The 26,212-nt window shown below is 37.0% G+C and overlaps 2 protein-coding genes across 2 annotated transcripts; one reads left to right on the top strand and one right to left on the bottom strand.

Moving 5' to 3' along the window:
* Positions 1-776: 776 nt before the first annotated feature.
* LOC110907661 (protein FAR1-RELATED SEQUENCE 5-like) lies at positions 777-4,316 on the bottom strand. The gene is made up of 7 exons (XM_022152609.2): positions 4,118-4,316; positions 3,891-3,944; positions 3,203-3,331; positions 2,531-2,693; positions 2,196-2,454; positions 1,544-2,113; positions 777-1,445 (listed from the first exon to the last, which is right to left on the bottom strand). Exons 1-7 carry the CDS (start codon positions 4,314-4,316, stop codon positions 777-779), a joined length of 2,043 nt encoding a protein of 680 aa, XP_022008301.2.
* An 18,007-nt stretch (positions 4,317-22,323) lies between these two features.
* On the top strand, positions 22,324-23,389 carry LOC110904536 (ethylene-response factor C3). Its single transcript, XM_022150380.2, has one exon. It carries the CDS (start codon positions 22,430-22,432, stop codon positions 23,090-23,092), a length of 663 nt encoding a protein of 220 aa, XP_022006072.1. The 5' UTR covers positions 22,324-22,429; the 3' UTR covers positions 23,093-23,389.
* Positions 23,390-26,212: the final 2,823 nt, after the last annotated feature.

The following is a 26,212-nucleotide window of genomic DNA, read 5'->3' as shown; positions in this document are numbered from 1 at the left end:
AAAGGAAAAAGTAACAAAAAGATACATCTTGTTGTATGTATTCTGTAAAAATGTATCTATGGCTTGTGTTTTGTAAAAAAAAAACTACAAACACAAAAAAAAATACAAACTACTATATGTGCTTAGAATTTTTTTTTGTTACTGCTTTTGTAATGAAATGGGTCATTTTCTAACTAATTATATACGTAGGATGGATGTAACGTCCAAAATATGTAACATGGTATAAACAAAACCAAAAAATCCATAAGATAGAAAAATCTCAGATTCAAACACAGCAAAAATCTACAAAAAAAACTCAGGGGAAAAAATGTAACATAGTAAAAACAAAACTAAAAAATCCATAGCATAAAAACGTATCAGCTTCAACGAGACATCAACAAGTACATACTAACGAAAAGGTCATTAGCATACTAACAAGGATAATCCAACTAAGTACCACCCATTTCTTAATCTCAACAAACAATGCAACATTTACTTCTCACACAAACATTAGGGATATCATTTCATAATGCAACTGATCAATTAAACCATAGTCATTAAACTGAAAACCATACGACATACCAAACCCACATACATCCTAACATGCAAACATATGCATGTGCATCGATTTTCAGATAATCTACACATGCAAACATGTGCATGTACAAAAGGCAGCACAAAAAATACAAAAGGGGTGATCAAAGTTTACTTGCGCCCCACTAAAATGGAGACCAAAAAGCTGGCGTCATAAAAGTTTTCAAAACACGCACAGCACACACATCAACATAAATACCAAATCAAGTGGACTCCTGACTCGCAGAGCTTGAGTCCTCGTCCTCGTCCTCATTACTCGATTTATTCTTGTTCTTCTTTTTCTTGCAATTTCTTGAATCATGCCCAGTCACGTACTTCATACAGGTTCGGCAAAGCCTGGGTGTTATGGGAGGTTTGACAGCAGAGTTGCTCATTCCATCCTGAGGTGCTCTAGACAATCGTCGGCGTTTGCCGCGTCCTTTGTTCCTGATCCCGTCTGGATTATTGAGAGTTACGTCCCCATCTAAAGAAACACCAAGCAATTCTTCAACAGTAGCATAGTTATCATTGTTGGCTTCGTCATCAACTGGTCCTCCATTTAGTAACTTGCATTTCAGTTCCTTAATCTGCTCAGCGAAAGAAGAAAGTCCTCCAACATCACTTCTTAATGCGTCCACACATTCAGTTACGATCACAAGAATCTGACTTCTCGCAGCAGCTTGTGGACGAGTGTCAACGCCATATCGACTCTCAATAGAAAATAAACTTTTAGGAAGCACGTCCCTAGACCAACGCTTAACAACAAACTGGGCCGGGATTTTTTCAATATTGTTTACCCGGTAAACACAAAAAATGTGCCTACACAGATATCCAATACGGATGAAGTTGTTGCATGACCAGGAGACCGACTGATTACTCAACTCAAGTTTAACCTACAAAAACACCAAAACACATAATTAAGCTTCTGTGAAAAAAAAGCATAATGAATAGCTTAAACAAAAAATGCAACTATAAGGCTACAGCAAGTTACCGTGAATGTGTTGGTTGCATTGTTACGTTTGTCCAACTGATTCACATAGTAAACACAAACATCATCACAATCCTCCGTGTTTACAATGTAACAAAACAGCTTCCCCTTGTATATCTCTTTTCTTACTTCTGTGGAAATTGCATGTGTATACAACTCAAAAGCATGCTTCTCAATAGCTAAGTCAGTACTGTCCATGAATACACTAGATGAAGTTTTAAACTCTGCAACACGTTGCCTGTAACGCTGATTGTCTATCCTAGTTTCGTAACATAGCATGAACTGAACTAGTGTGTTAGCGCTAGAAGAGTTGACCTTGAAGCTTGAGTTAGAGCTTTCACATCTTGATGTAGTCTTCATCAGACAACACATTGGGATATCACGGAAGTAGGCAGGTACCCATTGGTCCCTAATTGAGTACATGTCATTTAACCAGTCGTGATCTTGTAACCCATATTCCTCCATCAAAAGTTGCCAACGCGTCTCAAATGTAGATGGCTTCATGTGAATACTCCACACCAAACGATGCATCAATGCTCTTAGCTCAGAGTTTTGTAACAGGTCTCCAGCAATCTATACATATGAAAACACAAAACTGTTAATAAAATGAAACAAAAAAAAAACTTCTCAAAAGAGATTCATAAATTAATAAAACCTTGGTGGGAAGTTTCTTCATAATATGCCACATGCAAAGGCGGTGCCGAGAGTCTGTGAAAACCTCTGAAATGGCAACTTTCATTGAAGGGTCCTGGTCCGTCAGAACTAACTTTGGTTGCTTCTTGTGTGCCTTCAGAAATGATTCAAGTAACCACTTGTAAGACTCAGTGGTTTCATTGAATAGCAAGCCAGCACCGAATGTCACACATTGTTTATGATTATCAACGCCAGTGAAAGGAACAAAAATCATGTTGTACCTGTGCGACAAAGAAAAATAAACAAAAGTTAATAATATGTTAAAGGGAAAAAGAGTGCCACTTTCCAAAACCTTACTTGTTAGTGTGATAAGTCGCATCAAAAGCTAACACATCCCCAAACACCTCGTAGTTTATCTTGGAAATTTCGTCTGCCCAAAAAATCGATCTCAATTGCCCTTTCTCAACAACAAAATCATAGTAAAAGTCTGGTAAGCTCTCAGATCTTTCTTTGAGACGATCTATAACAAGTTGCGCATCACGATCACCAATATAAAGCCTAACCGACTGGCTCCAGTTCTTAAAATCAGTTGGCGTGCCACGTACATTGTGATGTCCACCCAACAGGGACACTAAAACTCTGTGAGAAACAATCGGACCAATTCTGTTCAAACTCATGTTATGGATAAACTGTTTGGATGCAAAGGGTAGTTCCCTTGAAATCCTACTTAGGTCACGATTAAAACGCTCAAAAACGGATGATTATGGTGCTCATGGAACCCTACCACTGTGCACATAGAGCTGCCCTCACAAAACTTAACCAGTATACTAGCCTTGCAATCTGTCACTGTGAAATTACTTTGCCTAATACTCAAGCTTGACTGCTCCAAAGTATCAGTTTTACGCTTAATCTGTGGTTTTGAATATTTAGTACACCTTATGTACTGGTGAGTGATAAACCCCTTCCATCTCTTGGTTTGCCCCTTACGAATAGAAAACCCAGAATACACAGCATAGTCCTTGTACATACTGAACACATCCTTCCACGTTTCATATACAGAACCAACAACAGGCTTTAAAACAATAGGAATATTAGGACACCACATTCTAGTCCCATTGGGTGTGTGGTGAACATAAAATTCCTCGTCCGCATGAACACCTACAAAAAAGGTATTGTTTAATAAATTATAACACGTATAGGTTAAAAAACAAATTTACTTGTAACATGAAACCTAACAAACTGATACTGTATTTCCAAAAATACAACATTAACACGTTTTCCAAAAAATGCAAATAAAACACGGAAGTACATTTTATTGATGTCGCCAAAAAATGTAGATGCTAGTGCATTTTTTTATGTACACAAAAAATGTAATCTCGAGTGTTTTCACGTTCCAAAAAATATAAAAACTTAATACAAGTGTAACGACATGTTTTATAAAAGCTTGTTTCATGATAAAATGGTTACACTTGTTTTTACCTTGAAAAAGATTACCATATTTTCAACCAAACTAACCAAAACATCATCTGTTTATAATAATAATAATAATAATAATAATAATAATAATAATAATAATAATAATAATAATAATAATAAGGGCATAATAATAATAATAAACTACAAACATTAAAAAAATGGGTGTTACAATAACCCTATAGATAAAAATTCATGGTTTCACATAAACAATGACCTGTGGATAGCAGCTGCGTAAAAGTACAATCCTGAACACCATCTTCATCATCATTTGGGCCATTTTGATTCAGAAGTGAGGCTACACATAAAAAAACAAAAAACAATAAGCAAGAAGAATCCAATGAACATCTAACACAAAGAAATCCTTAATTTACACAACAGAAAAATAAAATGAACCAAGATGAATCCAACGAAAATCTAAACAAGCATTTAAAGTTGTACATTCAATGAAACAGAAAAAAAATCACTCACCTGGAAGCTCTGAAGAAATAGGTTCAGGATCTGGTGAAACTCTATTCTCACCCAAAGCATCTTCATCTTCATTAAATGCAAAATGAAGTGAAAGATTGTGTGGGACAACATTTAAGGGTGAACCAGGATCATCATTGAGGTTGGGTATCCCCGTACCACCGGCAACAGTTCGATGTTGTTGGCTGTTCGAATCAGCCATGTTAAATGCAAATACTCTTCAATGGTGAGTAAGGATTCTTTCTTTCACTCTTCTCTCTGGTCCGAATAAATGAAGTGAAAAAGCTGATGAGGGGTATGTATTAATGAGAGAAAAGGAAGGTTTGTGAGAGGAAGATGTGAGAGAAGAAGGAAGGTTGTGAAAAGTCTAACAAGTACAACATGCATTAATTAAAAAGATGACAAGAAGAAAGAAGGTATGAGAAAGTTTACGTGTGCAGACACATCACCAACCCATCACATAATGTCAAAAATATAAGATAGAAAAAGACGATCATGCCCTTACTCCTTTCAATATAAATTTAAACGTGGATCAATCCTAGCCACATGTTAGAGTTTTCAGGGTTTAGTCAACTGGATTGAGTTTTCTCATTATAATTAGCCTATATATATATATATATATATATATATATATATATATATATATATATATATATATATATATATATATATATATATATATGTAGGATATGAAAGAAAACGCCTAAAAGTGTGAAAACGGTGAGAACGATTTTGGTGTTGACATGTGGCGTTGATGCTAACTTACACTAAGGGTAATATTGTCAAAAAGCTCATCCACATGTTACTCACATGCCAAAGACCATGCACATGCAAGTCACATGCATATTCCACCATCTTTTTTTAAACTCTTGTAACTTTTCTATACATGATTATTTTTTTTTATAAAAATTACCTCATAAAATCGAGTGTTTTATTATTTTTGCAACGAGTATATTATTGCTATACTTTTAAATTAAAAAAAAGTTGACGTGAATAGGGTGTTCAATAAAAATGCCATAAAAACATCAAGTTCAGAAAAACGCCATGGAAAATACCTAGTTGAAAACGCTATAAACACCCAGTTTAGAAAATCGCCATGAAAAATACATATTTGAAAACGCCATAAAAACACACAATTTAGAAAAACATCATAAAAAACTTTACCAAATTCAGAAAAACGCCATAAAAACACCTAGTTCGGAAAAACACCATAAAACTAGGTGAAAACGCCATAAAAGCACAAAGTTGAAAACGCAATAAAAAAACTCAATTCATTTTTTTTAAAGTATATTAATAGTATACTCGTTGAAAAGATTAAAAAACGCTGGATTTTATGGTGTAATTTTTTTAAGAAAATAATCATGTATAAAAAAGTTATGGATGTTTTAAATATGATGGGGGAAATGACATGTGATTATTATGTGCATCCTTGTTTGAATCTTCCCAATTTACCCCTCCTAGTAGTTGTAAGGTTCCCAATATGTACAAAAACGTCACCGCATCAATCTTAGCCACAAATCACAAAGATCTTGTGGCTGAAAATCGTTCTCTTCGTTTTCACACTTTCAGCCGTTTTCTCCTGAACCGATTTCTCTCTCTCTCTCTCTCTCTCTCTCTCTCTCTCTCGCTACATATATATATATATATATATATATATAGAAAAAGTGTAACATACAATAGGGCTTATCGTACGATACGTAAGCGATCGTCCCAGCCGTTCGATCTAGTGCGGATTTGGTGCGAATTCAATCTTCGCATGTTATAAAAAGGCAAATGAAATCGCATGGGTTGAAAATGCAATGAAATCGCATGTTTGAAATCCCATGCAAATGAAATCGCATGTGAAAAAATGGTTAGCATGGGGTAATGTGAAAAATGACATGGGGTGTGTAGATGGACAAAATCGCATGTGGAAGATTGAATATCGCATGTGAAAAAATGGCTAGCATGGGATAATGTGAAAAATGGCATGGGGTGTGTAGAATCGCATGTGGAAGATTGAATATCGCATGTGAAAAAATGGCTATCATGGGGTAATGTAAAAAATGGCATGGGGTGTGTAGAATCGCATGTGGAAGATTGAATATCGCATGTGAAAAAATGGTTAGTATGGGGTAATGTGAAAAATGGCATGGGGTGTGTAGATGGACAAAATCGCATGTGGAAGATTGAATTCGCACAGTTCGTACAGTTCGCATGGAGGTATGAAATCGCATAGGAGATGAAGATCTGACGGCTGGGGTTATCGCGTACGTAATGTACGATAAGCCCTATTGTACGTTAACTGACCTCTATATATATTAGGGTGGAAGGAGTTGTTATAGGCTCCTCAAATTTTTCTGTATGCCGCATCAGCGTTATATCAATTTTTCTTTAATTTCCTTAGTTTTCCCTGGAATGCACCGTGTCGTCTCAATTTTCCCTAAAAATCTCCAAAATAAAACTATTTTAATATAAATTAAAACATTAATTCTAGAAGTTGTAATATATTTTAAAATTTTAATGTAATTAAAATAGATAGAACATTAATCATATCAATGTTGTGTGTGTGTGGGGGGTACCGTTGGTTAATAAGCTTAATTAGGAGATGGTATTGCGCTACGTTTTCAGTTTATAAATTAAGTTAGAGATTAACCGATGCCACTTAATAATTGTATGTTTTCATGGCACCTCATGGAAAATGAAGAGCAATGTGTCTAGTTTGTTGCTTGTTTGAAAGCAATCACATTTTCTTGCCCTTGAAAGTAATTTAGGATTGTGTCTAAGATGTTTATTGGCCTCTTAATGCCTCACCACAATTTGTACTTTTTATACAATTTTGGATGCCAATGATATTATATTATCTGTTTTTGCTACGATGTGTGGACTTTAAAAACATCTCAAGTAAGATATATATATTACTTACTTAAGAAACTACTTAAAGACTCAGGTGTAAATACAAAACTTATATTGGAAAGTATATGTATCATAAGGGTGTTTTAAGAAGGCTATGTATTGTAGTTCTTATACTCAAGGTATTACGATTTTATATTGTAGTTATCATATCTTTCAACATTGTGTCACACATATCTTTTACGCACCCGCAAGCAATGTACGTAGGCCCATTGCAAATTCAGTAGCGGTAAGTATATGAAAATGCTCACTTTGATATTTCGGGTTAAAATAGACCGATATAATAACCAATTGTATATAAATAACATAGCAAAATATACAATCAACTTTTTTTTACAGTCATATTTAATCTAACTTCTTCGCATCCTTTAAAGCCTCGCGCACGAAGCTTGTCGATAGCCACCTGCAACTCCATTTGAGTTTAACGAATGCTAACCACCCTTTGCATGAGGTCGTCCAATCAAAGCGATATCCTACGATTTAACATCATCACCTCATCCATCATTCTTTGGAGTTGCTGATACATATCCCCGTTTGCCCGTGGATTAGTCATACTAAACACTAGAAATTGAAATTTACATAAGTAAATACAAATATAAATTGGAAAAACTACACATTTTGTCCTTTATCTTGATACAATATTTCAGCGTGGCGATTTTAGGGTTGGGAAACGTTCTTCAGCTAGCTTGGGTGATGGTTGAGTGTTTGGTTAGGGTTGGGTTGGGGCAGTGATGGCTAGACCGTGGTGGTTAGGTGTTTGGTTAGGGTTAGGGTGGTGGTTATGTGTAGATCAATTATCGGTGAAGACTGAGGTGGCGGTGGATGGTTGTGGTGGTAGTGGTGGGAGGTGGGAGTTGGTGGTGGGGTAGATGAAGGTTGAGAGAGAGAGAGAGAGAGAGAGAGAGAGAGAGAGAGAGAGAGAGAGAGAGAGAGAGAGAGAGAGAGAGAGAGAGAGAGAGTTCTATGTGTGTGTTTAGAGAGAGAGAAAGAGATTTTTAATATAGAAAAAATGTTATTAGTTATTTAAATTTCCTTTTGTTTTATTTATTAAAAGATTTATAAATTAATAGGTACAAAGACTAAACTACCCCTGTTTGATTAGATTTAACAAAAATAACTAACAGAGTTAGGGTCAATGGACAAAACGTGCAATAAAATTCCTTATAAAGAGCAAAACCAATCAAAATTCGTTGACAAGGACACCGCTTGAAATATGGTATCAAGATAAAGGACAAAACGTGTAATTTTTTCATATAAATTAATATACATTAAACATGAAAGACAAGTTAGAAATAGTGACTTGGAAGGGTCAAAGAGTAAAAACCACAAAAACATATTTGTAAGATTGTAGACAATAACATGTCAAGCTAGCAGTAACAACAACAACAGATGAGCTTAAGACTCATGTCTGCAATTTAAAGTTGCCTCTCTATGATATAATGATCATCATTGCCCACATTTTCAAATTACCTATCAAATAACCACCATGACAGCCAAATAGAAGCTCAAACCAAACACCACCAATAGTGACCTTTTAAGCATCCTAGCAGACGACGTTGAGGGTTTGAAAAACTTAACAAACAAATCGTCATACCCATTTAAGTGAAAATATCTCAATCCTCTGGATAAGTAAATCCATAGCATATAAATCAAATGCATGCAAACAGAGTACAAGACATCAACATCTAAGATGAGAGTAGTCTCATCTTCATCGACATTTTAAAGGCACGCGAGAAAATCAAAATTCAATTGCTTATCATTCGAGCGAAAACATCACATTTCTTTTGTTAAGTAAATCCAAAGCAAAAAAAGTAGAATGCATGAAGTAAATCCAAAGCATAACATATGAATGCACGCAAACAAATTAAAGTATCAAAACACCAAGATCTCGAATGAGAGTAGTCTCATCATCATCGACATTTTAACAACCTAAAGAAACATGAGATAATCAAAGTATAGTCGTCTACAATTGCCAACAAAGACTTTTAACAACCTAAAGAAACATGAGAAAATCAAAGTTCAGTCGCCTACCCTTGCGAACAAAGGCTTAACCGGACTGTTGCCGACTCAGTTGTCTACATCGGCCGACTTTTGCTAGGCTAGAGACAATGAGCCCAACGAAAACAACCACATCAGAAACGAAATAAAAAAAGCCATATTGGTTCGAAATACAAATTACCAAGCAAACCTCACCTTCAACCAGAAAAACATTCCCCGGAGAGAGAGAGAGAGAGGGAGAGAGAGAGAGAGAGAGCAACGCATGAAGGAAACGATAATGAGGTTTAAAACCCCTAGCCAATATAACATGGCAAAAGCTAATACGCATAAGACAAATGTACACCATACCATTGCATAATGTGCAACATAACACAACAACTACAAAACGCCCCATTCTTTAACTTTTGACTTGGTTTATTATAAACAATTATTTTGCAAAATTCGGGCATGACCCGTCCATAACATAAGTAAATCCCTGTTTGACAACTTCATTTCAAGCACATTATTGACACTTTCAAAAGACTTAACCAAGACCAAGACCTTACTTCCAAATATTTACCAACATATAGAAAAGTTTTAAAAGAGTTAGCAATTCAAACTTCAAAAGACTAGTTACTAAACAAACTAGTTACAACAAAAGTGCCTTTTTGACCAAAAATATTGTACAAAAGTAGCGGAAGCGCATATAGGCGAGATTCATATGTGTGCTCGTTCCAAGTCACCGAACCTATTAAGTTGAGGATTTACCTACACCAACAACAAATTTCATTTTGTTAATACATTACTACTAATATGATAAATCAAATTAATTCATCTCAAACCTTCACTTCTTTAATGCACATTCTTACCCAATGAATCGGGTCGAAACATACCATCTCGCAATTGAGACAATTCATGCCATTCATTAACCCGTTGAACCGGGCATTTGTAAATTTACATAAACATCCATTCGATTCGTTTATAATGAATCGAATACGTGCATTTCGTTACTATTACATACATCCCATTCCAACCCGTTTATAACAGATTTTTAATTTATTTCTTTCCTTTTTGCATCGCGAAACATTCCTTAGGCTCGTTATGACGAGTCGACTTTATTATTCATCCATTCATATATATCCATACAAATGACCCGTTCACAACGGGTTAAACTACTTAATTCAATTTCACACTAAACAATTGTTGCTTAAGCTTTTATACAAGAAATGTTGAACGTCAAAACAAGGTTAAGTTCGAAATACACTTACCTCGATCTTGTGCGTTTTCCGTCTTCCTAGCACTTGAACTTTCTTCCTTCACGCGTACATTAACATGTTCATTTTATCATTTAGTCCATCCGAACATCATTTCATTATTTACATAATTTTATTGTATGGCAACATTGTCACAACTTTCCGAATTTCACATGTTTGTTCATTTAAGCATTTCATCGAACACTTGACGGGTTTCAAATTAATAGGACATTAAACACATATGTTCTAGGATATAATTTAACTAGTTCCCTTAGCAAATCATCAACAATCAATCAATCCATATGATCCTTTTTACTTCATATCAATCTAACTAATGTTAATGCATCATATTCAAGATCATACATCAATATTTCAAGGTTTTACATAGCTACTTCTATCATCTTGATTATCCTACATTTATGAAGATTTTCATATCAAATAATTTTATGAATCAAGATGTTCAAATCATCAAAACCACACATAAAACTATTCTACATAACAAATCCAACTTCCAACAACACTTATCATATCATAATCTCATGTTAGGGTTGAAACACGAAACTGAACTTACCACTCTACTGAGTATGTTAAGATAATCAAAAAATTGAAAGCATGCAACTGATTAACTTCAAATTCCCTTGTCAATTTGATAGATTTTGCAAGAACAAGGTTTGCCATTGTTTCCCCTGCTCTGGTCGAACCAAACACACACCAGTGTGTGTGATTTTTTGTTTTGTTTTTAGTAATCCTTTTGATTTATAATTTTTCACATTTCCCCCTCCTAGTTTGCTATATGTTTAATTTAAGCATTTCACATAACTTAACTATCATTTTATCATAATTCACCAACTAAGTTAAGTTTTTATTTATTTTTCATTTTGTTTTCATATTAAACCTTTTTGGGGTGTTACAAGTCTACCCCCCTTAAAAGAGGTTTCGTCCCCGAAACCTGGGCACATAACAAATTAAATATTTACATACCGAAGAGAAAAGGATAGTGCCTCCGCATTTCATCTTCCGCTTCCCAAGTAAGTTCTGATCCTTTTCGATATTGCCATTGCACTAAGACTTGTTTAACGGCTTTGTTGCGAAGGTTCCTTACCTTAACGTCTTTAATGGCTATCGGTCTTTCGACATAATTTAACCCCTCGTCTAGTTCAATGTCGTCGAGAGGCACAAACGTTGTTTCATCCGCAAGGCATTTTTTCAATTGTGACACGTGGAAAGTATTGTGAATTTCGTCTAGTGTAGACGACAATTCTAAACAATGTGCAATTTTTCCGTCTCGAGCCGAAATTTTAAATGGCCCAATATAACGAGGACCCAACTTACCCCGTTTACGAAAACGGATTATGCCTTTCCACGGAGATACTTTTAGTAAAACATAATCTCCAACTTGGAATTCAATGGGACGTCTTCTTTTATCCGCATAAGACTTTACCGATCCTGAACCGCTTTCAGTCGAGCACTAATCAAGTCGATCTTTTCATTTGTCATTGCTATTAGATCATTTGGCGCAAGCTCCCTTTGCCCAACTTCACCCCAACATACGGGAGTCCTACATTTCCTCCTGTATAGTAATTCGTATGGAGCCATTTGAATGCCACTATGGTAACTATTATTATAAGAAAATTCCACTAGTGGTAAATGGTCATCCCAACTTCCCCCAAAGTCTAAGGCACACACTCTCAACATATCGACAAGTGTTGGGATGGTTCTTTTTGATTGACTGTCAGTCTGAGGGTGATAGGCGGTGCTTATGTGTAGTTTCGTGCCCACACTTTCATGAAACTTCTGCCAGTAACGAGAGGTAAATCTGGTATCCCGATCTGAGACGATTGACAGAGGTACCCCGTGTCGAGATATGATATCATTCATGTAAATTTCTACCATCCTCTCAGAAGAGTAAGCCTCTCTAATAGGTAGAAAATGGGCACTTTTTGTAAGTCGGTCCACGATTACCCATATAGTATTGTACCCCTTTTTCATTCTAGGAAGCTTGGTCACCAAATCCATTGTTATCTCCTCCCATTTCCGTACCGGAATTTCCAAAGGTTGTAACTCTCCGTATGGTTTTTGATGTTCTGCCTTCACTTGGGAGCATGTTAAACATTTCGCGACATACTTAACAATATGCGTTTCATACCCGGCCACCAGTAATTTGTCTTCAAGTCCCGATACATTTTTGTTGCCCCGGGATGGATTGAATACCGTGACTTATGAGCCTTTTCGAGTTACGCGGTCTTGACTTCGCAAAACCGTGGTAGACCGAATCTTGTTTTGAGTCCGATCGAGTTTTCTTCCAATTTTTCGACTATACCTTTCATTCTTTCTTCCTTTGGGTTTCCCGCTCCAAGCGACTTTATTTGGGAATCTCGTATCATTTCAAGTAAGCGTGGTGTAACTATCATCTTCATCGATTTTACCTGAATTAGAGGTGGATACTCCTTTCGGCTTAACGCATCTGCCACGACATTCGCCTTTCCCGGGTGAGAAAGGATATCACAATCGTAATCTTTGATAAGTTCTAACCATCTCTGCTGCCTCATATTTAAATCTTTCTGTTCGAAGAAATATTTGAGGCTTTTGTGATCCGAGTAGATTGTACATCTCGTACCATATAGATAATACCTCCAAATCTTTAAGGCGAACACCACCGCTGCCAATTCTAAATCGTTGGGTAGTTTACTTCATGTGGCTTTAGTTGTTGTGAAGCATACACGATAACCTTTCCTTTTTGTATCAAAACACACCCTAAACCCTGCTGTGTGGCATCTGAATAAACAACCAGGTCTTCTGTCCCATCTGGTAATGTTAATACTGGGGGACTCGACAGTTTCTCCTTTAACATTCGAAAGGGTTCTTCTTGTTCTTTACCCCACACAAACTTCTCTTTCTTTCTTGTCAATTTTGTTAAAGGTAACGCTATCTTCGAAAAATCTTGTATGAACCTTCTATAGTAACCAGCAAGGCCTAGAAAACTTCTTATTTCAGTTGGACTTTTCGGGGAAACCCACTTCATTACGGCCTCAATTTTTGACGGATCTACTAAAACACCTTCCGAATTTATCACGTGGCCAAGAAACTGCACCTCTCTGAGCCAAAAGGCACATTTTGAGAATTTTGCATAGAGTTTTTCTTTACGTAGTGTTTCAAGCACTTCTCGTAGGTGCCTCGCGTGTTCAACCTTACTTCGTGAATAAACCAGAATATCATCTATGAACACGATCACAGACCTATCTAGCATGGGTCGGCATACCCGGTTCATAAGATCCATGAACGCGGCTGGTGCGTTCGTCAATCCGAATGACATTACTAGAAATCCGTGATGTCGATATCGGGTTCTAAATGCAGTCTTTGTAATGTCTTCTTCTCGTATTTTGACTTGATGGTAACCTGATCGCAAGTCTATCTTCGAGAACCAACTTGCTCCTTGTAACTGATCGAAAAGATCATCAATTCTGGGTAAGGGGTAGCAGTTCTTTATGGTTATTTTGTTCAGTTCCCTATAGTCGACACACATACGCATCGACCCATCCTTCTTTTTTACAAACAAGACGGGTGCTCCCCAAGGTGACACACTCGGACGTATGAAGCCCTTATCAAGTAGATCTTGTAACTGTGTCATTAACTCCCGCATCTCGGTGGGGGCCAGCCTATACGGAGCATTCGCTACCGGTTTCGCACCTGGATTTAGTTCAACATGAAACTCTATTTCACGTTCGGGAGGGAGTCCCGGTAATTCCTCCGGATATACATCCGGGAATTCGTTCACAATGTCAACATCTTCAAGCTTCGGTAGACTTTGCTGATCATCTACTACATAAGCTAGGTATGCTCTACTCCCGTTAAGTACATACTTAACGGCCTGAACGAGGGTACAGAGTTTCGCTTCTACATTTCTCTCCCCTTGAATACTTAGTTGCTTTCCAGTTGGAGATTGAACAAGTATAGTTTTATTTTCACAATTAATCTCCGCATGGTTTCGGGCCATCAAGTCCATACCCACTATCACTTTAAATTCCCTCAAAATCATTGGTACGAGGTCAATATTAAATTCCACATCTTCTATGGTCAACTGACAATTTCTACAAATTTTGTGCAACAAATAATTCTTACTATCGGCTATTTCTACCTCTAAAGGTATCGACATTCTTTCAATCTTAAATGAAGGGTGTTGTACCACTTCACTCGAAATGAACGACATAGAGGCTCTGGTATCTAAGAAAACGTACATTGACAAGGAATTTAACAAAAAGATACTTGAAACAACATTCGGGTGAGCCTTGGCTTCTTCGGATGTGATTTGGAACATCCTCCCTTTTGCTTTGGAGCTCTCCTCCTTTTTCCCTTCTTTCTTCGCTCCTTGTTGAAGTTTAGGACACTCCGCTTTAACATGCCCTTTCTGAAAACAGTTGTAACAAGTCTTCGGGTTGTTAGGGCATTTGTAGTACAAATGTCCTTCATCACCACAGTTATAGCATCCTTTCTTGCCTAATAGGCATTCCCCAGTATGAAGTTTCCTACATGTCTTGCAAGGGGTAATACCGCCCTTTGACTTATCCTTCCTACCATGATCTTGAAACTTCGCCTTCTTAGACGGACTTGAATTGGTCCCTTTCTCTATCGATCTATTTCACCACATTCCTCCTGTCTTTTGAGTTCAAGTTCTCTATCCCGAGCCCAATTAATAAGCTCATCGAGAATTTCACATTTTGAGGGAGTGATAAACTCCCTATATTCTGCCTTTAATATGCCATGATAGCGATTGATTTTCATTTTCTCCGTCTTCAAAAAATCTCCGCAGAACTTCATCTTATCCAAGAAGGTATTTGTTATCTCGTTGATCGTTTCGTTTTTCTGTCGGAGGCGTAAGAAATCCTCCTGAATCTTATCAATGGCTGACTGAGGACATTGATATCTCAGAAAAGGCTCCTTGAATTCCTGCCAAGTCATCGCTTGAAGCTTATCCTCACCTATTTCCTTATAATACGCGTCCCGCTAATCTTTCGCTTAAAATGTGAGTTGACCAGTAGTGAACATCACTTGGTCTTCCTTATCACAACGACTTCATATGACCACTGCCTCTATGTTTGAGATCCATCTTTGGCATGCTATCGGATCAATCTAACCATCATACGTTGTAGGGTTGCACGACATGAAATCCTTGTACGTGCACTTTCGTTCCTTGCTTTTACTTCTAGACCCCTCAATCATCTCCTTTAACTCCTTAATCTTACTAGTAATCATAGCATCTACTACCCCTAAGACACGGCTTTCGACTTCTTGAGTTAACTGGGGAAGGTTAGCATGTATAACCTTTTCTGCCGCTTCCATAACCTTATTATCGAATGCTTCTTGTTGTGCACTTCAGCATCATCTACATTCCTTGTGTCCGTCATCTACATAAAACATTCATCCTATTCGTTAGAGTTCCTTTCATACATCTCTTCATCATATTCAATCCCATTTTATCATACTATAATCAATTTACATTCCATACTTCATGCATTATCGCCATCGACGATCATGTCGTATCGTATAGATCAAAATCTTTGATCACAATGATTACCTTTTCATCCTTCATGTATACTTTCCCTCATCATTCTTAATATCAAAATTACATTAAACATTGGTTACGAGGCCCTAGAAACCGTTTTAAACAAGTCCCGTATTCAAAACAAACAATTTAATTTTTTTTTTGCCAGCATTTGAAGCCCTCGCGGGCCGCAAGGAATTACCTTCCAGGCGGTCGCGGGGCACCACAACCCGTGGCGTGGCGCGACATATTAAGTCTCCTCCGTCGCAGGGCACCACAGATCCATTTCGACAAAAAGATTGTTATGCAGTGCTGCTGATTCCCAGCTCATTTTCACTAACTTATTATGCACAAAAATGTGCATAACTTTAGATTTACAAATCCGTTTTACCCGGTTCTTTTTCCTACGGAATCGTAATATAAATGCGGATCTGTTTATCATCGTCGTTTACCTTAAAACTCGGTTTGTAAGCAAATAGCCTATAATTCCCTTTTTCATCTATAACTATAATTATAGTCAAAGTTTACAATTTACTTACTTGCATAGCGCTTTGAAACGAACACACACTTGCACGAGCTTTCGGTTTGAGTTCAAGAGCTTAGTACCCGAATCCCTCAAACCTAGGCTCTGATACCAACTTAAAACGCCCCATTCTTTAACTTTTGACTTGGTTAATTATAAACAATTATTTTGCAAAATTCGCTCATGACCCGTCCGTAACATAAGTAAATCCCTGTTTGACAACTTCAATTCAAGCACATTATTGACACTTTCAAAAGACTTAACCAAGACCAAGACCTTACTTCCAAATATTTACCAACATATAGAAAAGTTTTTAAAGAGTTAGCAATTCAAACTTCAAAAGACTAGTTACTAAGCAAACTAGTTACAACAAAAGTGCCTTTTTGACCAAAAACATTGTACAAAAGTAGCGGAAGCGCATATAGGCGAGATTCATATGTGTGCTCGTTCCAAGTCATCGAACCGATTAAGTTGAGGATTTACCTACATCAACAACAAATTTCATTTTCTTAATACATTACTACTAATATGATAAATCAAATTAATTCATCTCAAACCTTCACTTCTTTAATGCACATTCTTACCTAACGAATCGGGTTGAAACATACCATCTCGCAATCGAGACAATTCATGCCATTCATTAACCCTTTGAAGCGGGCAAATGTAAATTTACATAAACATCTATTCGATTCGTTTATAACGAATCGAATACGTGCATTTCATTACTTTTACATACATCCCATTCCAACCCGTTTATAACGGATTTTTAATTTATTTCTTTCCTTTTTGCATCACGAAACATTCCTTAGGCTCGTTATGACGAGTCGACTTTATTATTCATCCATTCATATATATTCATATAAATGACCCGTTCACAACGGGTTAAACTACTTAATTCAATTTCACACTAAACAATTGTTGCTTAAGCTTTTATACAAGAAATGTTGAACGACCAAACAAGGTTAAGTTCGAAATACACTTACCTCGATCTTGTGCGTTTTCCGTCTTCCTAGCACTTGAACTTTCTTCCTTCACGCCTACATTAACATGTTCATTCTATCATTTAGTCCATCCGTACATCATTTCATTATTTACATAATTTTATTGTATGGCAACATCGTCACAACTTTCCAAATTTCACATGTTTGTTCATTTAAGGACATTAAACACATATGTTCTAGGATATAATTTAACTAGTTCCCTTAGCAAATCATCAACAATCAATCAATCCATATGATCCTTTTTACTTCATATCAATCTAACTAATGTTAATGCATCATATTCAAGATCATACATCAATATTTCAAGGTTTTACATAGCTACTTCTATCATCTTGATTATCCTACATTTATGAAGATTTTCATATCAAATAATTTTATGAATCAAGATGTTCAAATCATCAAAACCACACATAAAACTATTCTACATAACAAATCCAACTTCCAACAACACTTATCATATCATAATCTCATGTTAGGGTTGAAACCCATTTCCTAAAATTCATCAAAACACGAAATTTAACTTACCACTCTACTGAGTATGTTAAGATAATCGAAAAATTGAAAGCATGCAACTGATTAACTTCAAATTCCCTTGTCGATTTGATAGATTTTGCAAGAACAAGGTTTCCCCTACTCTGGTCGAACCAAACACACACCAGTGTGTGTGATTTTTTTGTTTTGTTTTTAGTAATCCTTTTGATTTATAATTTTTTCACATTTCCCTCTCCTATTTTGCTATATGCTTAGGTCGTGGGGTATGGTGGGGCGGGGGTTGGGACCATGGGTTGGGCATTGGTTGACATGTGGAACCGGGTGGCAGAGATGGGAAACCCACTACAACACACGGTATGGTGGGGCGGGAGTTTGGGGTCGTGGGTTTGGTGGGCTTGTGGGCTGACCGGCTGGGCAACCCAATAACACAAATTTATTTTTTTTAATAATTTTAAATAAAGAAAATTACAAAAAAAAGAAGATTACAAAAAAAAAAAAAATTCCTAACTTTTATATTTGTTTTTTATCTCTTCTCTCAACGCCAAGACTATTTCTAACTCGTCACCCTGTAGGTGATCAATCGGCTGGGATAGAATTTTCAAATCATCCCGTCTTTGTTTCAGGGCATCTCTAGCGGCATCTCTAGCTTCTTTGCTCCTACGTATTTCGGCCCTTTGTTGTTGGAATACGTTGAATGTATCCAACTTGCATGAAATGTCATCCAACTGGTCGCTGTATATTCCCCTACGCGAGCCAGAACTCCCAGTTGAAGGCGACGCCGTTTGTTTTTGAGCACGCATTCTTGATGCATTTCTTCCATGCTCAGGCCGGTTTGGGCTTGGCGAATCATCCAAAAGGTCCTCAAACTCTTGATCTTGTGCATCAGATTGAGCTTGGGATGATGCCCTTGACCCTTTGGAAGACGAGTTAGTTTCGCTACCAATGGGGACAGTGGACCACTTTGGATGGAATTTACAAATCTCCCAACAATGCATGAAACGGAAGTCGGCCTTCATATTTGACTTGTATCCGACCAGTGCATTTGTCAAAATGTCGGCTTCGGTTTCACCACTTTTAGGGTTTTGCTTTGTTTTATTTAAACACCCACTAAATTTTGTAAGTTGGGTGCTTATTTCGGTCCACTTTGAGGATAAGCTATCGTTTTCACGAAAAGTCCCCTTACCCATTTCTTCATGGAATTTCCTACTAACGCATTCCCACAAGGCGGTTCGATGTTGCGAATTTCCTATTTTAATAAAAAAAGATTAATATATTACACACTCATATAAAAAATAATCATTCCATTAATATAAACTAAGGTTAAGAATACCTAAAGTTGAATGTTGAGATTGTTCACACCAAGCCCTCGCCAATGCAACTTCTTCAGCATAGACCCATTTTTGTTGTTTTCGTTTGGCGGTTTCAACTAGTTTATCCTCCTCGGTTTTTTTATGACTTCTTTTTTTGATGGGTTTCGATGCGGAAGGACCCTCTTTGGGTGGTTGAGTTTCGGGAACGGACTCGTTTAGTGAAAGGTCGATGGAGGTTGGTGAAAGGTCGATGGGCGATTGTGAAAACGGGGTAGGTATTGAATCTTCGGTTTGTGGGAAGTTAGTATATAAACGATTCCCGATATACGATGCATAACTTGCTAATTCGGGCGTAGGAGAGTGTATGAAAAACGGACGAGCTAGTGGACGAGTGGGTGGTGGGCTAGGATTATTTTCTTGGAATCCATACGGGTTATTCGGGTCAAAAGGACGGTTGTAAGGATGCATTTTTCGTATTGTAGAAGAAGAATTTGAAGATGTATAGAAGATGTGGTTGATGAATGTGGTAAAAAATGGAAGAAAAATATGAGTTTTATAGTGAAAAAATGGAAGTTTTTTTTTTTTATTATTATAGCCGTTGGCCAACGGCTCTTTTCTTTGGGCCATTCACAAACCGCCATGTCACCTCTTTGCCCCGCCCGGCTTGAAACCCAAGCCCCAAGGGGCCACGCCAAAACTCCCGCCCTCCCGGGGTGGTGACTTGGGCGTTTTACCCCAACCCACGCCAAAAGTCCCGCCCCATACCCCACGGCCTTAATTTAAGCATTTCACATAACTTAACTATCATTTTATCATAATTCACCAACTAAGTTAAGTTTTTTATTTATTTTTCACTTATTTTCATATTAAATCTTTTTGGGGTGTTTCAAACTAAATCACTTAACTTGAGGGAGGTTGTAAAAGTAAATTTATAGAGTTAGTGCACATGTTATAAAGCCAAATAAACTTGTACAAAATGACCAAATATGCGAAACCAAAAAATGAAGGACCAAAGCCGGGAGGAGAATTCTCTTCCAACTTTGGGTTTAAGTATATTGTATAGAATGGGGTTATATAGATTTTGGTGTATTTTGACAAATAAAGTATTTTGACTAATTTTTCTTTCTGGTAAAATCCCAATTAAATAAAAGATTATACTAGTTTTAATATAAACTTTTCGCTAAGTGCATGCATGGTTAAGTACGTAAAGAGAAGCATATGAAGTTACACGACCCAGCTCATTTAGCCACAATATTTTTCGAATTTCATAAATCCATCCTCTTGACACGTATACCGACTAAGTTGATTCAACGCGAACACTATACTAAGTCCCCGAAATTCATTTTTGAACCACCATCTACTTCTCCAAGACCTATGTCTAAGTTTCCAACTTCTTGGTCCATCACAAGGGCGTATTCCATTTCCCCATCATTTTTCTAGTGCGCTTAACACCCAAGATTTACCAGACCTTGGATCACCGGCCGCCTACCCTAAAACCCACCCTCTCAGATTGACTACATTGCCAATTTCAAGGATGGCGGTGGTCAATTTAACTGTGAGTACGTCCAACACCCATCCAATCTCGTCTCTGGCTATTGAAGGAAAACTCCCTTGATCATCTCCATTCCCTCAACCGATCAATTCCTTTTATGAGATTCGATGGTGTAAACACAAAAGAATGAAGAGGTATCCCCTCCTTTTGCCAGGACAATAATTCAGACATTGTTGGTGTTGATTGTTCACTTGTTGTCTTTGTCGGGCGAAATTGAGTTTTAATATGGGGTTATATTGGTTTCTTACACAAAGTTAACAGATTATTAATGACGATTGTTGTTAAATGCCAACTCACAACAAAGTCAACAGATTATTAATGATGATTGTTGTTAAAGGCCAAATGTGTTATATTTGAGCAAACAATGAGAACCAAAACTGTAAATTATCATACTTACTGACCAAATTTGTAAAACATGTATACCCCAAGGACCACTTGTATAGTTAAGCTAGAGATAATTAAACAAATTATTAAGATAATAATACTTTAAATACAAATCACTGTCATTATCATCCCTCATTCTTTTACCTAAATATTATTATATAAATCAGATAAATGTTCACAAATGACATAGATTGTGAACGTGTGATGGTTCATCATTCATGATTAGGATCGATCAAACCTCATTTGTATACCACAAAGTTTGCCACATCCCCATCGATCAAACCTCATTTATTTGCCACCAAGTTACTTTCTTTTAATAGATGCACATATTTTAATGAAGAATTAAGTAAATAAAAACCTAGTGGGGGTTCACTGTATCGAGTCTGGCTCCACATGTGCTCATAAACTGCAACCACGATTGCATGGTCCATCCCCCAAAGTCAAGAATTCAAAGTTTGAAAGTCAGCATTATATGAATCCGTCAATCCCAATCACGAAACCTGCCAACAACCAAGTTGGCCTATTTGAGCTCTTGAGTCTTTACTCATCTCACTCACAGTATCTGAAAGTGAGAAAACACACACTTTTTTTTTATTATTATTTAACGGCAAAGGCAAATTTATTAAAACACAACACACACACTTATAACATTATATATTCACACAATCATTTTGTGATTACACAGCATTAGGTAATTACATAATATCTAGTGAGAACAATTATAACGTTATATAATGTACTAGCACATATAACCATGGGCGGACCTAGATAGAGGGTTGGGTGAGCGGGCGCACCCCTTGAAAAAAAAATTTAGTGTATTTTACAGGGTAAAATCCCGATCACACCACTTGAAATTTTGATTAAACCTCTCGTTTGCACCCCCAAAAAATAATTCATGGGTCCGCCATTGCATATAACCCTCTAATGTATACATACACACACATCCGGGTACATAAAAAGTTTAATACTTAATAAAGTTATAGGTCCACATGTCCCATCCAGAAGACATTTAAGGTCGTGTAACTAAGCTTGAGCTAGTTCGACCATCTTACAGCCATATCAAAGAACTATCATTTTTTATTACTGCTGTCGAATATTCCTTACAAGATCCTTACGCAAGCTAACGTCAACATTAGTGATTACTGAATAGTATTATGAGTTATGACCAGCCGCCAAGTCCAAACAAAAAACCGTTTGACGACCGGACCCTACTTCATTAAACCCCTCCACACGAGGACCCTCCTAAATCTGTCAACTCGTTCATGCACCACCTTTATCTATAAAGATACCCCTTTAAAAATTTCCAAAGTTGTATATCAAAACAACTATTTTAAATTTGGAAAAAAAAAACGACATATATTATATATATTTCTTTCATCCTAAAAATCCACTATGGATCCTTCCTTTTTTTATCATTCCTCACAAGAAACCTCCTCATTTGAGTACTCTTCTGATTTACTATGTAATAATGTACACAACAATAATCACCACTTTCTCCCTTTCAACGAAAATGACTCCCAAGAGATGCTACTCTTTGGAGTCATTACCGACACAGTGAACCACAACCCGGTATCATACCCAACAAAACACACTAAAGAAGAAGAAGAAGAAGAGGGTTTCGAGCCAGAAAAGGAGTGCAGTTATCGCGGAGTGAGGAGGCGGCCGTGGGGGAAGTATGCAGCCGAGATACGCGACTCCACACGAAACGGGGTTAGAGTATGGTTGGGAACATTTGACACCGCTGAAGAGGCTGCCCTGGCATATGATCAAGCTGCGTTTGCTATGCGTGGTCCGGCGGCGGTCCTTAATTTCTCGGCTGAGGAAGTGTATGAATCATTAAGGAAGATGGATTACAAGTATGAGGAAGGGAGTTCTCCTGTTTTGGAACTAAAGAGGAAACACACAATCCAGAGGAAATCACTTGTGAAACAGAAGAAGAAAGAGAAGGAGGTTAAGGTTGAAAACGTTGTCGTTTTGGAGGATTTGGGTGGGGATTATTTGGAAGAGTTATTAGGGTTCTCTGAGAGCTGTAGCAGCAGTAGTTCTAGTTGGTGAAAATTTGAAACATTCCACACGCCGTAGACTTTTGTGTTACAACACGTACGTATTTCTAGGTTCTACCTTCGAAAGAGGTTTCTTTTCTTGAACGGTGAATTCACGACTTGAATCCAAGACATCATACTTTAAGTATTTTAAAAGGTTTTCCCTAATAAAAGGGAGTTGAGAGTACGTGACGATTTGTTAGATATGGACGGCTACATATAAAACATTTCTAGCTAGCTAGTTTATGATTATTTGTATATATTTAAGTAACTTGGTATGTGTGATATCTTATATTATAATATATCTAGTTATTATAATATATCTAGTTGTTTATTAAAATTATCTGCGAGGGTCGAACGCTAGATGACGTTTTTTTATAATTTTTTTTTTTATGTTAAGCTGGCTTTCACGGCATATTATTATTAAGGTTTATAACATGTTGATTATTCAATATCAACTTCAAATTTGGACCATGTACGTTTGTCGTTTAACAAGCAGTCATTAAAAGAACCCCCTGTATGCAAGGAGCAAGGGCGAATTTGTGTTGGTGGTAGGGTGGTCCTAGCTAGAAAAAACTCTTTCAGTTTTAGTTTTTTCAGGGAAAAAAATATATCTATTTAGTAATCACCTTTCATATTGTAGAAGGACACTCTCAACATAACCAAAATTAAATATTATTGTTCAATCGAGTTATATGGATCTCAAGCCCATGTGTTAACTTCTAACCTAAACTTTTGGAATCAAGTAAACAAACGTCTCGCACTTTGATTTTAATCTTGATTTTGGGGAATTGGCTTATAATAATCTCAACTATAGGTCATTGGCTATTGACAGTTTCACATTTGAATATTCACTCCACCAGTCCCACCTTTTATTTATTTTTCCTACACCAGTCCCCCGTTAAAAATAACTTAACAGAGTTAATATTTTTTTTTTCAAATTACAAGCAGACTTTTTAGTGCTTTTGATCAGAATGACGATACAAGTCCATTGATGTAAAACTTACATTGAAATGGTGCTCCATATGACTTGATTTTTGTTAATTGAAAATTTAAACACCCGAATTGAAGCGCCGTTTTCATCGTTTGGAGCACCGTTTTGAGGTAAGTCTTACATCAATGGACTCGTATCATTGTTCTGATCAAAAGCGGTAAAAAAATTGTTTGTAATTTGGAAAAAAACATAACTTCGTTAAGCTTTTTTAACGGGGGATCGGTGTAGGAAAATAGGTGAAACTTGGGACTAGTGGGGGGAATATTTAAAGGTGGGACTGTCAATGGCCAATGACCTCTAGTTGGGATTATTATAGGCCAATTTCGCTTGATATTTTAGACTTTGATACTTTTATTGCATAAGTTGTTAATTTGATTTACGAGTAAATTACTTTTTGAGTCCCTATGTTTTAGGATTTTTAACCACTTGAGTCTAAAATCAAAATGTTTAACATCCTGAGTCGCTATAGCCACTTTTCTTAACCATTTGAGTCCAGATTTCTAACACTATTAGAATTTTTTGGTTAAATATTATTAAATGACAAAAATACCCTCTACATCTTCCCTATAAAAAAACCCTCCGCCTATGTTGCACCACCACATCACACCTTCACCTTCAGATCTACATCAATCCCCCTTTTTCCCACACTCCCCGTAAACACAAATCTCTAATTATCATTATTATTATTATGTATCCTCAATTTCAACCATTGGGTGTCAGCCCAATGGCCACCAGCCCGCATTCTAACCCGGAGGTGGCGGGTTCGAGTCTTGCTTGTTCCCAATGCCCCTACGGTAGCGGAAACAAATTGCAGTTCATCCAAATCTAAATGGGGGCATCTGAATCCATACAAGTAGCAGAAGACGACGATGAAGAAACCGAACAACTAGAAACACATGATTATACCTGAAACTGCAAAAAATCAGCCTGTGTCTCCCTCTGGCAAGCCAAAGTAGTCAAAGAGCTAGCAAAGTTTTCAGTTTCCAGCGGATCAATATCAACACAAACAAGCCTACCGTATCCCCTTTTTTACAAAACCCGAGTAAAGCCGGCACGTACGACCTCAACTTGGGAGAAATCCCACACCCCTCCTTCATTCTATTCACCAAATTGAAAGCTAATTCGGGGTCTTCTTTTGTTGCCGCCGTCAATCAAGGTGTGGGACCCTTGCAACGTGTTGTCTACGATGGTAGTGATAGTGGTGGGGATGGTGGTGCGGTGGTGACAATGATGGTGGTGTGGTGGTGGTGGTGTGGTGGGGATAGTGGTACTGAAGTGGGGATGATGGTAGTGCAGTGGTGGGGATGGTGGTGGTGGGGCTGGTGGTGGAGGGTGGTGGTGATAGATGCCTAGAGAATGGGGATGATTAAAAGGATACAGAGGATGGGGTTTTTATAGGGAAGATGTGGAGGGTATTTTGGTCATTTAACAATATTTTACCAAAAAATTCTAACAGTGTTAAAAAATTTATACTCAAATGGCTAAGAAAAGTGGCTATAGGGACTCAGGGCGTTAAAAAATTTTATTTTGGACTAAAGTGGTTAAAACCCCTAAAACACAGGTACTCAAAAAGTAATTTGCCCTTGATTTAATTAGGTTGTGTAAATGAATTGCTTAGCCTTTAGATTTTCATATATAATTGATATTTAAATTGAATTAAGTAGCTATCTGCCGAACACTGATGAACAGACTCTTCAGTGTCATTGATCTCTTCTCCTCATCCAAGCGTTCTTCAAAAACAAAGAACAAAAAATGACATATGACTGTCATCAGTATCTTTTTCTTGAATATTTGTCCATCTCATGCAGCAAATCTTACAGAGTTACTCCTCTCAGCTAACAATCCATTCAGTGAAACTTCACGAAGAACAATACTGAATATCTAAGAAAGCATATTAGCCATCTTTGATTTTTTTTAGCATCTTGGAGTTTTACAGTGAGTGGTATTTAGTAGTATTGGCGTTTGTTTTTTTTGGTTTGATCAAATAGAAGTTGCTGAGACGTATCATTTTATAAGGATGTCTTTTTGGCGCGTAGGTTTAGGCGGTGCATTATTATAATAAAGTATTTATCGTTTCAGTTACTATTTTATAATTATTGTTTTTGATAAGCTTTTTATCTCTGAAGTCTGTAACACGTC

Source organism: Helianthus annuus, chromosome 14 (genome assembly GCF_002127325.2).
Source record: "Helianthus annuus cultivar XRQ/B chromosome 14, HanXRQr2.0-SUNRISE, whole genome shotgun sequence".
Taxonomy (NCBI): domain Eukaryota; kingdom Viridiplantae; phylum Streptophyta; class Magnoliopsida; order Asterales; family Asteraceae; genus Helianthus; species Helianthus annuus.
Note: the sequence above shows the minus strand (reverse complement) of the source record. Positions and strands in the feature narration are given on the sequence as shown.

What these genes read in the sequence shown, in the direction of transcription:
- LOC110907661 (XM_022152609.2), bottom strand. Translation starts at nt 4,316, where the DNA reads ATGGCTGATTCGAACAGCCAACAACATCGAACTGTTGCCGGTGGTACG. An exon ending in GCGACTTATCACACTAACAA is followed by an intron (nt 2,455 to 2,530) that starts GTAAGGTTTTGG and finishes TTTGTCGCACAG; the next exon opens with GTACAACATGATTTTTGTTC. An exon ending in TGAAGAAACTTCCCACCAAG is followed by an intron (nt 2,114 to 2,195) that starts GTTTTATTAATT and finishes TCATATGTATAG; the next exon opens with ATTGCTGGAGACCTGTTACA.
- LOC110904536 (XM_022150380.2), top strand. Translation starts at nt 22,430, where the DNA reads ATGGATCCTTCCTTTTTTTATCATTCCTCACAAGAAACCTCCTCATTT.